Source organism: Gadus morhua, chromosome 2, assembly GCF_902167405.1.
Source record: "Gadus morhua chromosome 2, gadMor3.0, whole genome shotgun sequence".
Classification (NCBI taxonomy): Eukaryota; Metazoa; Chordata; class Actinopteri; order Gadiformes; family Gadidae; genus Gadus; species Gadus morhua.
In genome coordinates, this window is record NC_044049.1 from 28,223,236 (window position 1) to 28,241,291 (window position 18,056).

An 18,056-nucleotide genomic window follows, 5' to 3' on the forward strand; every position below is an offset into this window, starting at 1 on the left:
ATAAATAAATTCAGCATTCTTTGAAGTATTCTTCCTCTGTTAAAGCCTAGGATAGTTTGGCCTTATGGTTTCTTTTAGACACATGGATGTTAATGTTATTAAATACGTTTTTTTTAATTAAAATCTTCCAAGTCTGGAATAAAAAGTGTGAGCGATTTCAGTTATCTTATTGATCCTCTCGGAAGATGGTAGGCTATAATGTATATTATGTAGAGATATATATATATTATATGTCATGTAGAGGTCTACCCTATAAGGGATAATTGTATATCAGTCTACGTCACTCTACGTCACTCCCCGCTCTACGCGCATGTCGTTGGCAGAAAGAGACGAGAGCGACAAGAGCCGCTATCTTGTTGTGCGGTTGGTTGTACAAACCCTTTTAATAAGACTGATTATCCCATTTATTATACTTCTTGCTTGCCGACATAATAAATAAATGCTTTTTGTTATTCGTATTGCATGATAATTAAATGTATAGCCTACTCTGTTTGAGTTCATCTCCCTCAAAAAATAGTCACGTTTAATTACGATCGATCAAACATGTTTTTGACACCTCAAAGGGCATTATCCCGCTTATACCATGGTCACTTGCCAAAGAAAATAAATTAAGATCCTTCATTTATATTTTCATGCTTTTTTCAATCCAAATATAAAGTTTTCACATAAATAGGACGGACCGTAGCTACGACTTGGCAACGGGAGGTATTCTAGTCCGCTGAGCTATGAGCCAGAGAGCTAACGTTATGGATTGTACATATTTAATTAAAATTTCGTCCCAGCCTTTATACTGGCATAGATTCCCTACCCTATATATTATATATCATAGAGGTCTACCCAGTCTATATTTTATATAATATAGACGTCTACCCGATATATCATGTAGCGGTTACCCTATATATTATATGTATTACAGATGTCTACGCTATATATGATATATTATATATCATAGAGGTCTACCCTCTATACGATATATTATATCATATAGCGGTCTACCCTCTTAATTCACTGAAAATGGTTCGGCCCGTTCGACCGGAGGAGGCGGTGACGTCACAGTATCACTTCACAGAAACGATGGGACCCGCGTGACGTTACAGCTCTTCATCCAAGCATCCCTGCATCTCAACATCACCACGATGGACGGATACGTGCTCCCCGACCGGAACCAATTCTTGCAGTTTTTGAAAAAACTTAAAGAAGTGTTTGACGCGTGCGACGAGCATGCGGACGGCTTCATCCGCGTGCAGCGCTTCGTGGACCTCGGACTGCGCTTCGGACAGGGCGATGAGGTAAGCGTCTCTTCAGGGGAATGAGGGAAGCTTCTTCTTCAGGGGACGAGGTAAGGCTCCTTTAAAGGTATGAGGTAAGGATCTTCTTCAAGGGGATGAGGTTAGGGTTTTCTTACGGGGTTGATTTAAAGGGATAAGGTGAGGGTCTCTTAAAGGGATGGGTTAAGGTTATTTGCTGATGCAGGAGTCAGTTTTAATAGAAAGCGATCTGTAATTCCACAACATTGTTTATCCAGTGACAACATTGTTTATCCAGTGAACTGGTGATCTCCTCAAAGCCTGAGTGAAACAGGAAGTGCTGCTATAGACCTGTCTCCTTTAAATCCCACACACATGAGACGTCAATGTCAAGTTTATTTTAGCATACAGTCTGGGGAAAACTAGACCCTTTCTAGTTGGTACGACTAGACTGCCCTCAGTACGAGGCCAGTGTGTGTTGGTACGACTAGACTGCCCTCAGTACGAGGCCAGTGTGTGTTGGTACGACTAGACCGCCCTCAGGACGAGGCCAGTGTGTGTTGGTACGACTAGACTGCCCTCAGTACGAGGCCAGTGTGTGTTGGTACGACTAGACTGCCCTCAGTACTACGAGGCCAGTGTGTGTTTTCAGACTCACAGCAATCATGGCTTTATGGCTTTGAACTTGCTACCAGCTGAAGTTAGCCTCAGGCTCTGGAGGTGTATCTGCTGACCTTCTGACCCAGCATGCAGCTGGTCTGGGCAGGGTGTGGAGTCGGCTCTGAGGAGAGCTTCTGTGGTCTTCATACTCCAGATCCTCCGCCCGTTCCCCCAGCTGTCGTCGTTTCACTCCTCCCTGAAGCTGATGCTTTGCTCTTAAACCTGATGTACTCATTGATCCCAAGGGGGAGTTCACCCTCTGCATTGAGGCCATCCCTGCTAGGAGCTGCGGGCGGCCCCTGACGAGGGAGGGGCCCAGTGGTACACCGACAGCAGGTCAACCATGCAAGGCGACAGCCAGCTCCTCAGGAGCGGTTAGGGTTAAGTGTCTTGCTCAGGGACACATCAACACTCAGCTAGGAGGAGCTGGGGATTGAACTAGCAACCTTTCGGTTCCAAGACAACTGCTTTACCTCCTGAGCTAAGCCGAAACCTTGTTCCTTGCTCATCATTCCCCCGTTGATCATTTCTTTGAATCACGGTTCACACCAGATCCGTTCTGCTCAGCACGCTCGGTACAGCTCGGTGACCCTTGGATGGCACATGGGTTCCTTTTGCACATAAATCGAACTGACGCAAAGGAATCTATTTGTGTGGCGCAGAGAGAGATGTGTTCTGCTACCTTGGGGGGGGGGGGGGGGGGGGGGTGTTAGCGCTCCATGCATTGCATTTTTAATGCTACTTATAAAACCAAGCCTTTCTGTTTGAGCGAACTGTCATGTAATATTTATCTAATGGCTTGTTTCTTAGAAGTTTGCTAGCTAGCTGGCGATGGGCTAGGGTGTTGACGGTGATGGTTCATGTTTATCATGCGCCTCATAGGAGGAGCCGGTCTGAGTCTGAAGAGCAGCTTCATGGCGCAGTCCCATTGAACACTTTATCAAGAATTAATGATCACCCACCTAGCACAACTAATACGACCCATTAGATTGTCCTACCGATAGTAACAGGGGGTATTAGATTGTCCTACAGACAGTAACAGGGGGTATTAGATTGTCCTACAGACAGTAACAGGGGGTATTAGATTGTCCTACAGATAGTAACAGGGGGTATTAGATTGTCCTACAGATAGTAACAGGGGGTATTAGATTGTCCTACAGACAGTAACAGGGGGTATTAGATTGTCCTACAGACAGTAACAGGGGGTATTAGATTGTCCTACAGATAGTAACAGGGGGTATTAGATTGTCCTACAGACAGTAACAGGGGGTATTAGACTGAACCCTAACCCTCCGCTGAGGAGGACGTTTGAAGCTCTCCTTCTGGTCCTCATCACAGGTCAAGACGTTGACCAAGTTTCTGGACCCTAACGCTCACGGGAAGATCAACTTCAAGGACTTCTGTCATGGGGTCTTTGCCATCAAAGGTAAAATAAAATAAAAAAAGAACAAGTGATCATGTGTGTTTCTAAAATATGCTTCAGAATGATCTATTTCGAATGATGACAAAATTCTTAATAAAGACTGATGATAATGCTGCTGTGGAAAGCACAAAGTGTTCATGTCCATTCATTATTCAATAAGGCAGATATAGATGCTTGATAACACCAAGTGATTATTGATACCTTAACTCGATTTATTATATATTATAATCATATTATAATCTATTTTTGAAAGGTCTGTGTTCCGCAAAGAGAAAAAAGATGAATCAGTTTGAATTCTAAAACTCAGCAGCCTGTCTCAGAGTTGGTTAAAATCATTTAGAGCTTTCATATCACTGCTCTCAGTCATACATTTAAAAGGATGAAGTCCTGGGCTTTATAAGGAGAGGGAACACGTTGTAGCACCCGTTTCCACACGCTGTGTCACACACAGAACCTTCTTACTTGGTGTCCCTGCTCCGGGCAGGTTGTGAGGACATGTTTGAGGCGGCTGTGGGCCCCTACTTTGTTCCTGAGGTCCGGCCTTCCTTCACAGACAACGGCTACATCTACCAGGTGAGCTCCGCGCCTTACACATGGTGTTATTGTCATTATTACCTGATTATAATTAATATCCCCGTCACGTGTAACCCTATGCATTGTTGGTCTATTTCTGGAGAATGTGTGGGTAAAGTGAATAGGCACATGATTAATAAAATCATAATAAAATAAAACACTCGTAATACCCCTCATTCAAACATTGACATTTTGAAAACAAGTATACTGAATTTATTCATTTTTAAATTCACCTTTTTTTAATGAAATTTATTGAAATTCTAGTTTTACCTTTTCAAAAACTCGATTTCAGATGAACAAAAACTAATTCAAATTAAAAAAATGAATTGCAAATATTCTCAATGTGAGAGAGAGAGAGAGAGAGAGAGAGAGAGAGAGAGAGAGAGAGAGAGAGAGAGAGAGAGAGAGAGAGAGAGAGAGAGAGAGAGAGAGAGAGACATGGCGGATGTCTCTGCAAGGGGGCTGGCTCATCTGAGCAGTTGCCTAGCAACCACCAGACAGAGAGGTGGTAGACTGAAGGACTGCAGACAGAAGGCGTTCTATGAAGGAGGCGCGGCTTTGTGCTCAGCAACTGTTGCCAATTCTACAGTATGGACGGCCACGGACGCGCATAGTGACGCCTGTGGTGTGTGTGGCGTGGTGTGTTGTGATGGTGTATCTGTGTGTGTGTGCGTGTGTGCGTGTGTGTGTGTGTGTGTGTGTGTGTGTGTGTGTGTGTGTGTGTGTGTGTGTGTGTGTGTGTGTGTGTGTGTGTGTGTGTGTGTGTGTGTGTGTGTTCTGCATGGGGAGGTGGTTGCTGTGTGCATGTGTTGTGTTTGCATACAAAAATAACCCAAAACCATCAGCATCATAAATGATCGTGGGCTCTTCGTTTGAAACGCTCTAGAACGGCTGAGTCACATGTTTGACGAGGATGGCGGGAAAGGTTGTTGGTTCATCCTCATGCAGAACACGGATATATTACATTTTTCCAACCCTCGTTTTTTCATTTCCTCATCATTTTCGTGTTTTGACACAGAAGATAGTTTCTCCTTCAACACCCAGCCAAAGAGATCATTAAAATATGATTAATAATAATTAGGGGTCCGAGCAGCAAGCTGCTTGGTCCCCTATTGTTTCTGTAACGGTTTGTTTTTCTCTCAAATTCTGTAAAAGTCATACTGCAGCCTATACCATCAGTCGAAAACTCTTGACATTTTCAGGTATGGTTACCAACCCCCAGTACCCATAAACCCAAGTTTGTGGTACTGCACACAAACTTGTTCTTGACTACAAAGGTTTAATTTCCCCAGAATTTCAAAGATTTTCCCTCCTCCCAGTATAACCCTCCTCCCGGTATAAGCCTCCTCTCGGTATAACCCTCCTCCCGGTATAACCCTCCTCCCGGTATAACCCTCCTCCCGGTACAACCCTCCTCCCGGTACAACCCTCCTCCCGGTACAACCCTCCTCCCGGTACAACCCTCCTCCCGGTACAACCCTCCTCCCGGTAAAACCCTCCTCCCGGTATAACCCTCCTCCCGGTAAAACCCTCCTCCCGGTAAAACCCTCCTCCCGGTACAACCCCCCTCCCGGTACAACCCTCCTCCCGGTATAACCCTCCTCCCGGTATAAGCCTCCTCCCGGTATAACCCTCCTCCCGGTATAAGCCTCCTCCCGGTATAACCCTCCTCCTGGTACAACCCTCCTCCCGGTATAACCCTCCTGTACTTGTAGAATGGCGAGGGCCGGCGGGCCCCAGCAGTCACCGTCTGCACGCGGCCCCAACCGGACTGGGGCCCCTACCAGGGCCAGGACCGGGGCCCCTACCAGGGCCAGGACCGGGGCCCCTACCAGGTCCCAGGGGACGGGGACATGATGGACAGCAGCGCTGAACATGCAGACTCTGATACGGGACTGGAGGACGGGTGAGTGACCCTCAGGGGCCTTAATGGGACCTCAGGGGCCCCAGGGGCCGACACAAGGGGGCACGTTACACGCGTTACACAAGTTCTAACCAACAGATGTTAGAAAGCCTTTGTTCATTGAGTGGCTGTCGATCGCACTGATTCATTCCAGATCGTATTGTTATTGTGTACATTTCTCTTACGCATTTATTTAATTTACTTACAGTGCAGGAAATCCTATGTGCGTGTGTGTGCGTGTGTGTGTGTGTGTGGTTTGTGTGTGTGTGTGTGTGTGCGCGTGTGTGCAAATGAAGCTCCTCTCCAGCATCGGCCATCTTGGGCGAGGAGCAGTTTGAGGACTACGGGGAGGGGGTTGACCTAACTCCCAGCAGCCCCGGGGGCGAGGAGACGCACAACACCGGCTTCTCTCACCGGGGGACCTCCAGGTACACACACACATACACATACGAGTGAGTGAGTGAGTGAGTGAGTGAGTGAGTGAGTGAGTCACTCACTCACTCACTCACTCACTCCCCCCCTCCCTCACCCCCTCCCTCCCTCCCCCCCCCCCCCCCCCCCCCCCCCCTACCTGTGGTGGCTCTTGGTTGTCTATATGTTGTGTGTGTGAGCAGTGCAGGCCAGACCCCTCCAAAGATGCGTCCCCTTGACAACAACGAGCTGCTGGATGTGTTTTGCTCGCAGTGCTGCAAGAAAGTCAACCTTCTGAACGACCTGGAAGCTCGCCTGAGAGACCTCAAGGCCAGCAGGTGACGCACATAACCACGCAATTGCACGCACGCACACGCACAAATACACACACTGAGTGACTTCAGTCAACCTCAATCTAACATTGTGCTCTATAGAGGGATTATCAGTCTACGTCACTCTACGTCACTCCCCGCTCTACGCGCATGTCGCTGGCAGAAAGAGACGAGAGCGACAAGAGCCGCAATCATATCTTGTGGTGCCGTTGGTTGCACAAACCCTTTTACAGTTTTCCTCAGTCGCTTTGGTACATTTCTCAGATCAGAATTGAATTTCCCAAAACTACCTGTTCAATCTTCACATCATTGTGTCACTTGTGCACATCAAAAAAGCAGTTTCTCATTTCTTTGAACAAGTGTCAAATGCTTTGGTACATTCATGCAAATGATTATGTACAATTCTCTGCTCTTTCCTACATTATCAATTGCTTATGTCATGTTGATCAAAATGTATTGTAATGGGTCTCTATTGTATAGTCTCACCTCCACAACATTTAGCCATTAGTTCATTGCATAAGTCTTTACATGCAAAATGGTTGAACAAGTTTTCATAATATGTCAAGCATATTTCTATACATTTCCATTAGACTTTTTTTCTAAATCTGTCCTGAATTGGTAAATTGCTACCTGGTGAATCTTGACTTTGGTGGATCTCCTGAACCATGAACTGGCAAGTATATACAGTATATAGCTGGATCACAACACAATGTTACATTGTCTGACATTGGAAGGACAAGGAATTGGACAGGGTCAACAGCCAGAGAGATGAAGAAGAGGAAGAGGAGTGAGGCTGCCTGACAATTTGTGGCCCAACAGACAGGAATGTCAGGAGGTGTAGGAAGACTGTACTGTAATTCCTACAGCAATGCATGCACAGTTTACCCTCAGGAGATTGTACTATGTTCACATTTCTAGCAATGACATGGTCTGTCAACAAATTACAGTACAAACAGTCAAAGCGTAAATGTGAATCTTGTCCAGTCTCTTGCAATCAATCTCCCACATACACTAAGGTGTAACTTACAATTTGCAATAATTGTCTTCAAAACTTTAGCCATAGTTTACATCAGAACATCCCTCCAGAGTACACTGTTGTATTGACAACATGACTAAGCAATTTGACTGTCTTATCCGTACACAATGACACAAGGACTTGTCATTGTGATGGCACTGACATGTTCATTGACACAGATATTTACTTTTGAGAAACAAACTAAGGATTTTGAGAAAGAGACGTTTGGCTATTGGTTTTGAGAAATGCACTTACTGTTTTGCAAATTTCAATTCTGATCTGAGAAATGTACCAAAGCGACTGAGAAAAACTGTAATACGACTGATTATCCCATTTATTCTACTTCTTGCTTGCCAACATGATACAACAATTCAAATACTGCCTTGCCTTGCCTTTTTCTTATTCGTATTGCATGCTTATTGAATGTATACTCTGTTTGAGTTCATCTTGTAACACTTCGACTAATCTTTTAGCCCAATTATTACGATAGAAACGCGAGTTTCTTAATTTGAGAACCAAGCACATTGATTGTGTTTGTTTGAGACCACTTAATAATAATACACATAACGAGGATATAGCTCAGGGAATTACATTAACCCATATATTTTCAAACTGTTCATATTTCCATATACATTCACCAAACAACCCTCAAATAAACCCACAGTCCAGATTCCCCAAAAGTCTTTTCCGCCGTTGTGATCTGATAACCGCGTTAATAAGCGGCCTCCATTTGCGTGCCCCTTGCGCACACTCGCGCGTTCTCCCTCTAGTTCAAAGAAAACAAAAAAGAATATCCAAACGAAATCCCCGATGTCCCCGAACAAAACTCCGCCAGCAACTGTCTCTTACGTCCGGGGAAAAAATAGGCAAAGAAAAACAAGATGACCCAGGTCGTAACAAAAACCTCCAGCAAAAAATATAAATCGCTCTTACCGACGTATCCAAAGAGTCGGCAAGAGTTGTCGACTTTGTCCAGTGGTTCTTACAGCTTTTCCACTATTAAGCTTTCTCAGTTGGACTGGCGTTTGTTAGAGGTCCCTCTCAGACTCCCTCCATTCATTCATTACGCGCCCCTCCATTCATTCATTTCCTTGTATTTAAAACCTCTCGAACCTCATCCCGTCAGCTGACAGGCACGTCAGCTGATTTGCGGAACACCGATCCCCCGGTCAGAAAACAATAACAGTCATAAATATAAAATAAATACATATAAATATATGGCCACAGGTACACATTAAGGTAGGAACATTACTTTAGGATCACCACATTATACCTGTGAATTCTTTACACATTGAAACCAGGTAATATTTTTACAGTGTATCCTAAAATATTAAATATGTGGCCTAGTGTCACAATCTCCCTCAAAAAGTAGTGCCCTTTAATTACGATTGATCAAACATGTTTTTGACACCTCGAAGGGCATTATCCCGCTTATAGCATGGTCAATTGCCAAGGAAAAGAAACGAAGATCATTCATTTATATTTTCACGCATTTTACAATCCAAATACAACGTTTTTCACGTAAATAGGACGGACCGTGGCTACTTGGTAACGGGAGGTATTCTAGTCCGCTGAGCTATGAGCCACAGAGCTAACGTTATGGATTGTACATATTTATAATTAAAAGAGAGAGAGCATGACTGATGTAAGATGAACTGTCTCTCAGTGGTAGTGGTCAAACACTGGAATATGGTCCAACACTGGAATACTAGAATAGCCTCCTCACACAAACACGTTGACACCCAGTAATACTGATCTGAAAGCAGCTCAGAGTGTGGGCTGTTGTCATAGAAACAGCATCCCACTGTGGACCCATGGCAGCTGTGTGTGTGTGTGTGTGTGTGTGTGTGTGTGTGTGTGTGTGTGTGTGTGTGTGTGTGTGTGTGTGTGTGTGTGTGTGTGTGTGTGTGTGTGTGTGTGTATTGGTGGATGTGTTATGTAAAAGTTAAAGCCCCCCCCACACATATCTTGTTATCAATAATTGAAGTTATTGTTTAATTTCAAATTCTCTATGGAATCAATCACCATGAAATGAAGCAACTCCATGTCATTCACACGTTCTTCATCGGTACTACTAACTATTAGTGCTAACATCAGTACTAAACTTCTATTCTTTGTCTTCCAGCCCAAATAGGAAGATGTCCAGTCGAGCTTTTGGACGGTATGTGACCTACTCTATATAATTAACTATAACTATGTCATAACTATATACAACTAACTATAACTGTATATAACTAACTATAACTATGTCATAACTATATACAACTAACTATAACTATAACTGTATATAACTAACTATAACTATGTTCTAACTATATATAACTAACTATTTCTATAACTATAGAACGCTGACCTGCTTTATATAGCTAACTAACTATATTATAACTATACAAAACTATATTATAACTATATAAAACTAATATGACTATATAACGCTGATCGGTTCTATATAACTACCATAACTATAACTATATATAACCAACTATAACTAAAGTTATATAACTAACTGCAACTATAACTCTAATAATAACTCTTACTATAAAACGCTCTATATCACTAACTATAACCATAGAACGCTCTATATCACTAACTATAATCTCTCTCTCTCTCTCTCTCTCTCTCTCTCTCTCTCTCTCTCTCTCTCTCTCTCTCTCTCTCTCTCTCTCTCTCTCTCTCTCTCTCTCTCTCTCTCTCTCTCTCTCTCTCTCTCTCTCTCTCTCTCTCTCTCTCTCTCTCTCTCTCTCTCTCTCTCTCTCTCTCTCTCTCTCTCCCCCTCCCTCTCTCCCCCTCCCTCTCTCTCTCCCTCCCCCGGTCCAGCCAGTTGGTCCAGTCCAACGCGGGGGTGTTTGGCGGCAGTGCAGCGAGCAGCACAGAGGACCTGCTGGCTGACAGCATGGAGCCCTGTGACATCACAGAGAAGGTTTACATAACTTCCAAACACAATAAGTATTCTGCTTTGATACTTACTACAGTATATCCTGTCTATTGATTCATCCTTTTCTTGTTTTGGTTACAGGTCATTTTTCTAGAAAAGAAAGTAACAGAGTTAGAGAGCGACCGCGCGGCCAACGGAGACCTGAAGTCCAAACTTAAACAGGAGAACACCCACCTGGTCCACAGGTACACACACACACACCTGGTACACACACATACCTGGTCCACAAGTACACACACACACACACGCACCTGGTCCACAGGTACACACACACACACCTGGTACACACACATACCTGGTCCACAAGTACACACACACACACACGCACCTGGTCCACAGGTACACACACACACACCTGGTACACACACATACCTGGTCCACAAGTACACACACACACACACGCACCTGGTCCACAGGTACACACACACACCTGGTACACACACATACCTGGTCCACAAGTACACACACACACACACGCACCTGGTCCACAGGTTCACACACACACACACACACCTGGTACACACACATACCTGGTCCACAAGTACACACACACACACACGCACCTGGTCCACAGGTACACACACACACACCTGGTACACACACATACCTGGTCCACAAGTACACACACACACACACGCACCTGGTCCACAGGTACACACACACACACACACACACACACCTGGTACACACAAACACAACTGGTCCACAGATACACACACACCTGTAGGTATATGTATTTATGTTTATATATATAATCTATTTATATATACACTTACACACACACACATTCTCTCCAATGTGTGCACACACAGTCTTTGGGCGTAAACGTGCGTGCCTTTGTGTGTCTGTGTGGGGGGTGTGACCCGTCAGGGTGCATGAGCTGGAGGAGGAGGTGAAGGACGTGGAGGTCCGCGCTGAGCAGAGTCTAGAGGAGGAGCTGAGGAGGCACAAGGAGGCTTACGGCCGCGTGCAGCGGGAGCACAGCGCCCAGATCGAGCTGCTCAGCAACAAGTACGCACCGCACACGCACACAGCAGACGCACACAGCAGACGCACACGCACAGCAGACGCACAGGCACAGCAGACGCACCGCACACGCACACAGCAGACGCACAGCAGAAGCACACGCACAGCAGACGCACACGCACAGCAGTCTAATTTAGAGTTTTGACATATTTTTCTACATTCTGTATTTTTGTCACATGATTCTATTCAATTCAATTCTAAATGATTCATGAGATATATGTGTGATGAACATGAATGTCATTATATTGATAGACCTAAAGGGAGTCGCGGTACAGCAGAACTCACCAGGTCCAGCTTGTCAAACTGAAGCCGTATGTGAGGATCCAGGGTGATCTTGGGCTTGGGCCCAAGATCACCAAGATCACATCTGTTGGCAGGGTGCAGCAGCTGGAGGAGAACAACCAGGAGATGAAGCTGAACGTGTGCAGACTCAAGTCCCAGACCGAGAAACTGGACCAGGTGGGCGGGACAGGAAGTGAGCCAGCGCTGAACATGCATACATGCATGTTTGCATACATGTGTGCATGTATGCAAAGATGTGTGCATGTGTGCATGTATAGGATGGCTCCCACCCTGGGAGCCATCCTATTGGCTCCCAGGGTGGGGGAGGACAGGTTCTCTGGTTGGGGTTAGCCTCGTTGTAAAGCAGAGGTGCTGTGTGTTCCAGGAGAAGCAGAGGATGACTGACCAGCTGGAGGACAGCAGTCTGCAGCTGAAGGACGAGATGGAGCTGTACAGGGAGGTGGTGGACCAGCTGTGGCTCCACCGCCACCAGTTCCACAAGGAGAAGGAGGCCATGCAGGAGGTTAGCTCCGCCCCTTCCGCCATCTCCTCCAATCAGCAGGCATCCCATGTTCCTGTCCGCACACGGACAGGTGTCTCTCCATCTCTGTGTGACGCTGGTGACGCTGTCTCCATGGTGATGGTCCCTCCATGTGACGGTGTCTCCTGGTGACGCTGTCTCCATGGTGATGGTCCCTCCATGTGACGGTGTCTCCTGGTGACGGTGTCTCCATTCGACGGTGTCTCCATGGTCTCTCCTGGTGACGGTGTCTCCATGGTGACGGTGTCTCCATGGTGTCTGCTGACGATGGTGTCTCCATGGTGACGGTGTCTCCATGGTGTCTCCTGACGACGGTGTCTCCATAGTGTCTCCTGGTGACGGTGTCTCCATGGAGACGGTGTCTCCATGGTGTCTCGTGACGACGGTGTCTCCATGGTGTCTCCTGGTGACGGTGTCTCCATGGTGACGGTTTCTCCTGGTGACAGTGTCTCCACGGTGTCTCCACGGTGCCTCCTGGTGACGGTGTCTCCATGGTGACGGTGTCTCCTGGTGACGGTGCCTCCACGGTGCCTCCTGGTGACGGTGTCTCCTGGTGACGGTGTCTCCATGGTGATGGTGTCTCCACGCTGTCTCCACGGTGACGGTGTCCCTTTGTGTTCCCAGGTGACGGAGGACCTCCGCCGCCAGCTGGAGCGGCTGCAGCTCTTCAGGCTGGAGGTGGAGCAGCCGGGGGAGGGGTGGGGGCGGGCCCAGGCCCGGGCGCGGGAGGTGCAGCTGGAGGTCAAGAGGCTGCAGCAGGTCAGCCTCCATGAGGAACATCTCAGGGGGTCTGGGGGGTCCGGTCTGTAGCGGGGGTCTGGGGGGGTCCGGTCTGTAGCGGGGGTCTGGGGGGTCTTGGGGGGTCCGGTCTGTAGCGGGGGTCTGGGGGGTCTTGGGGGGTCCGGTCTGTAGCGGGGGTCCGGGGGGTCTTGGGGGGTCCGGTCTGTAGCGGGGGTCTGGGGGGGTCTGGGGGGTCTGCTCTGTAGCGGGGGTCTTGGGGGGTCTGGTCTGTAGCGGGGGTCTTGGGGGGTCCGGTCTGTAGCGGGGGTCTGGGGGGTCTTGGGGGGTCCGGTCTGTAGCGGGGGTCTTGGGGGGTCTGGTCTGCAGCAGTCGGTTGAGGTAACCATGACATCCGCTGGATATTATTCCATATATGAATGTATACATTGTTGGCGAGGCAGTACTGGTCCTCACATGCGTTTTTGTCTTGGAGCTCTGAGCTCATCAGCCATCAGGGCCATACCGGATCGACCAATCAGAGCAGGCTGTGACACATCAGCAGCAGCCATTTTGGCTTCTGGAGATGCCTCACTGGCACTCCGATTGGGCGAGCCTCTGTACGCCATCATATTAACCCTGCCCATATGAGATACATGGCTGTGATTGGTTGTTTCCTAACCCTTTGTTCCAACGGCTTCCTGACGGCCAAGCAGAAAGAAACCAACAGGGAGGTTTAAACAAGGAGACGTCTCTGTGACCCCCAGGAGAACCACAAGCTGAGGGACCAGAACGACGACCTCAACGCCCAGATCCTTAGCCTCAGCCTCTACGAGGCCAAGAACCTGCTGGCCTCCCACACCAAGGCCCAGTGCCTGGCCGCCGAGATCCAGACCGCCACCCGCGACGAGGTGGGTGACCTGGTCCTGGTCTACAGATAGACCGCGTCCCGGGCTCGGACTACAGACGTAGACTTTCTGATCTACATCTGGAGGGTTGAGGGTCACTGAAGACACTGAGGAGGTTCTTTGGCCTCCTTAACCCCAGCTGCAGAATCAGGAAGTTCTTAATACTATTGACCCCATCTCCAGGTGGTAGGGCAGACACGTCAGCTGTCTTAAATCAGATGAGCTGCTTTGGTTTCAGTTCATATCATATAATATATATAATATAATCTATATATATATCTATGACACTTCGAGGCCGCTGTCTCAGCGGTCGTCGACCATAAACTAGTCATAGTTCATAAACTATATGCAAGTCAGCATTTTAAAGACTGAAGAACACAGACCATTGTTCCTTCATGTCTGGAGGAGATGGACTCATGTGTTAGTATTGTCATGTGTATGACATCATTCAGTGGTTTTGGGATAACATTAATAGATCCTTTCTCCTCTCTCCCCCTCTCTCCGGTCAGCTGGTGGACGCTGTGAAGGAACAAGAAGAGAACAACTACCGCTTAAGGCAGTACATGGATAAGATCATTCTGGCTATTCTAGACCATAACCCCTCCATCTTGGAGATCAAGAAGGAATAAAAAAAGATCCATTTGTAGACACACTATGACTGACTCCCTACCATGCCAACCCAGAACCAACCTTCTCTTTAATGGACTCACTGGGCTCGCCTTCCCAAGTGCAAAGGCATTCCAAGATGTCTCCAACCTTTGATCACATAATGAAATGAGTCGGGTCTGGTCAGACGAGGTGGGTCACCTGGCCTACAGGTAGAGGCCTCCTAGGCCTGTTGGAACCTGAGTCCTTCCAACACCTCCCAACACTTTAACTCTAGACCTTTCCAGAAGCCTTCCTGTGTGGTCACACGTTGAGTAGCTTATTCACCAGAAGATTCACATTCACACAGCTTGATGACACTGAGCACCATGAGAATAGAAGGACAACTTGGTATACTTTAACAGATAACAAGGTCTGGATGTTATGAAAGCACAAGGCGCACAATTAGTTTAAAATAGAACCGTAAGCAACGAACATGATGCACATCTCGTGTCTGCTTCCGGAGATCATGAGATATGTTTGGATTATGGAGGAAATGGTGAAATGCATTTACTTAAAGATACTTAATTGGCTCGTTCACACTTTTTGTCAGCAGTTGATATTTGATCTCAAATAGTATTGTACATATTGTAATTATTACGCATTTCCTCACACTCTATAGCACCATTTGATCAATTTAATGTTTAATGTTTACAAAAGGGAAATAAGTTGTATATTCTGTGGTTACAATATTCGGTTTACAGAAAAAAGAGTTTGTTTATTATGTTGTAAGGTTATTATATCTTGTGTTGCCCTTTCCCTCACCATATTTGTGCCACATAAATATCAAAATATCCAATGTTGATTCACTAGTCACACTTTCATAATGTCCATTGATGCATATATTTTAATAAGCAATACCTACCTAGTTTGGCTTTTTCTACATGCTGTCACAATCGCCCTTCTACAATGTAATTAAGTGTACAGAATCTAGTTATTGTTTGTATTCTCACTACACAGAGAATATTATCTTTTTACAATATGAATGGTAATGACGATAAGAATAGATTATAATGTGTGTTACCAGTGCAGCACATTAGAAACACATTCACATGAGGCATTACTTTAGGAGTTTTAAATGGCATTAACAACGCACACCAGTGCTATAGCCTTTTAGAAATAGCCTGGTCACACTGAGAAGGCCACCAATGTGTTTGTTCTTTCACGATTGTAAACTGAAATCTACATTTAGTGGCCATGTTGTATAATATAGATGTGTGAATTAAAGTAACTATTGGGTTAGAAGCAGTCTGTCATTTGACCTGTGAGCGTTTAAAGGTGAGCTCTATGTGTTCATCAGAAGACGTGTGTTCTCTCTGTTACATGGGTGCACGCATGCTTAAAGGGACACTGTGTAATATTTTAAGTAATTTATTACCTAAAATCAACGTATTCATTCATAAATAAGTCCTCATTGGTGTAAAATGATCTCTGACAAAAATCTAACTTATCCTCCTGAGCGAAGAATAATTAATATGTAGTTACATAGGACGGGTAAGCTTCATGGAGGCTTCCATGTTCTTCCGGTCTATGAACTGCCACTACGTGGTACAAAAAGCACTACGTGGTACAGGAAATGCAAACGCGTTTTCACTCTGAGCCAGCGTGAATGATGACTGAAATAATTCACTATCTTGCTCGAGGAGTAATTACTCATGCATCATTAGCTTACACTAATGATTCAATGCAGTTTGAAATTTGTTTGAAATAACGAACCTCATCACTCGATGAGGTAGTATTGGATGTCATGACACAGCTTCTTGGCACATACTGCCCACTAGTTTTTGAACAAGCGAGCACTATTAGTTTGAATGCAATATACAATTGTACCACTAGATGGGAGTAATTTTTACACAGTGTCCCTTTATGAGTGACCAGAGTTTTAGAAAGTGCACCCTGTCATAGAGTCGTGCAAAACGGTGACGTCACATGCAGGAGAACCTGTTCACAGCAGATATACGGCTTTACGGCATCCAGAGCTAAATATGTCTGGATCCAGGTACACCAAATCCAGAGTTAAATAGGTCTAGATCCAGATATACCAAATCCAGAGCTAAATATGTCTAGAGCCAGATATACCAAATCCAGAGTTAAATATGTCTAGATCCAGTAATCGTATTGGGCAACAGACCAGAAGCATGAGCGCACTACACTCACAAAGGAATTATGATGTGGTTCATATCCTGTGTTGTTAACAAGTGTAAACAGGGTTAAATAAGCGGCCACTAGAGGGGGGACTTTGACTGAGATACGACCTGGTAAACAATAAACTAATCATTTAACTATCAATCCTCTACATAAATCTTCGTTTTGTTAAATATGTGGAAGTTGTCAACTATGTTGCTTTATGATGGATAAAGTAAACGTGAGGGAAGAGGGAACAAGGCTAGGCGATTCCATCCCTTCCTTTCCTCTCCCATCACTTCTCTCTGTCCATTCTCCCTCTGCCAGCTGAAAATATCTCCTTCTGAACGTGGGCATGAAGACCTCTCTGGTCGCTGGCCTCTCCAGACGGCTTGTGATGTCAACGTGCGGGGGAGGGGCCTCCGATGAGGGGGAGGGGCCTACGATGAGGGGGAGGGGCCTACGAAGAGGGGGAGGGGCCTCCGAATAGGGGGAGGGGCCTGGCGTAGCTAGTACTCTTCCCAATCAAATCGATGGGCTTTCCAGCTTGCCTAACCTAGCATCTCATAGCAAGGTTGGATGCACACATGAATGAATGAATGAATGAATGAATGAATGAATGAATGGATTCTGATGATGGGCGGAGCCTCCATCATCAGTGTTTTCCGACCATTACCCTGATCTCACCCCCACCCTGACCCCACCACCACCACCTCCACCTCCCTGACCCCACCACCACCACCACCACCACCCTGACCTCACCACCACCACCACCACCCTGACCACACCACCACCACCACCACCCTGACCCCACCACCACCACCACCCTGGCCTCACCACCACCACCACCCTGACCTCACCACCACCACCACCCTGACCTCACCACCACCACCACCACCCTGACCTCACCACCACCAACACCCTGACCTCACCACCACCCTGACCTCACCACCACCACCACCAACACCCTGACCACACCACCACCACCACCCTGACCTCACCACCACCCTGACCTCACCACCACCACCACCCTGACCTCACCACCACCCTGACCTCACTACCACCACCACCCTGACCTCACCACCACCACCACCCTGACCTCACCACCACCACCACCCTGACCTCACCACCACCACCACCCTGACCTCACCACCACCAACACCCTGACCCCACCACCACCACCACCCTGACCTCACCACCACCACCACCACCCTGACCCCACCACCACCCTGACCTCACCACCACCAACACCCTGACCCCACCACCACCACCCTGACCTCACCACCACCACCACCCTGACCTCACCACCACCAA

The 18,056-nt window shown here is 46.7% G+C and overlaps 1 protein-coding gene across 2 annotated transcripts; it reads left to right on the plus strand.

The window, feature by feature from the left end:
* Positions 1-1,048: 1,048 nt before the first annotated feature.
* On the plus strand, positions 1,049-15,860 carry rab11fip4a (RAB11 family interacting protein 4 (class II) a). 2 transcript variants are annotated; one of them, XM_030347944.1, is made up of 15 exons: positions 1,049-1,289; positions 3,246-3,333; positions 3,815-3,903; positions 5,619-5,809; positions 6,103-6,234; positions 6,421-6,555; positions 9,690-9,725; positions 10,382-10,484; positions 10,581-10,684; positions 11,370-11,510; positions 11,903-11,984; positions 12,193-12,330; positions 12,973-13,107; positions 13,833-13,976; positions 14,483-15,860. In XM_030347944.1, the coding sequence occupies exons 1-15, from the start codon at positions 1,137-1,139 to the stop codon at positions 14,600-14,602; spliced, it is 1,791 nt and encodes a 596-aa protein (XP_030203804.1). In that variant the 5' UTR covers positions 1,049-1,136; the 3' UTR covers positions 14,603-15,860. The 2 variants fall into 2 exon arrangements, with proteins under 2 accessions (XP_030203804.1, XP_030203812.1); XM_030347952.1 differs by having other exon boundaries at positions 1,266-1,339.
* The last annotated feature ends 2,196 nt before the right edge of the window (positions 15,861-18,056 follow it).

What these genes read in the sequence shown, in the direction of transcription:
- rab11fip4a (XM_030347944.1), top strand. Translation starts at nt 1,137, where the DNA reads ATGGACGGATACGTGCTCCCCGACCGGAACCAATTCTTGCAGTTTTTG. An exon ending in GCTTCGGACAGGGCGATGAG is followed by an intron (nt 1,290 to 3,245) that starts GTAAGCGTCTCT and finishes TCCTCATCACAG; the next exon opens with GTCAAGACGTTGACCAAGTT. An exon ending in ACAACGGCTACATCTACCAG is followed by an intron (nt 3,904 to 5,618) that starts GTGAGCTCCGCG and finishes CTGTACTTGTAG; the next exon opens with AATGGCGAGGGCCGGCGGGC.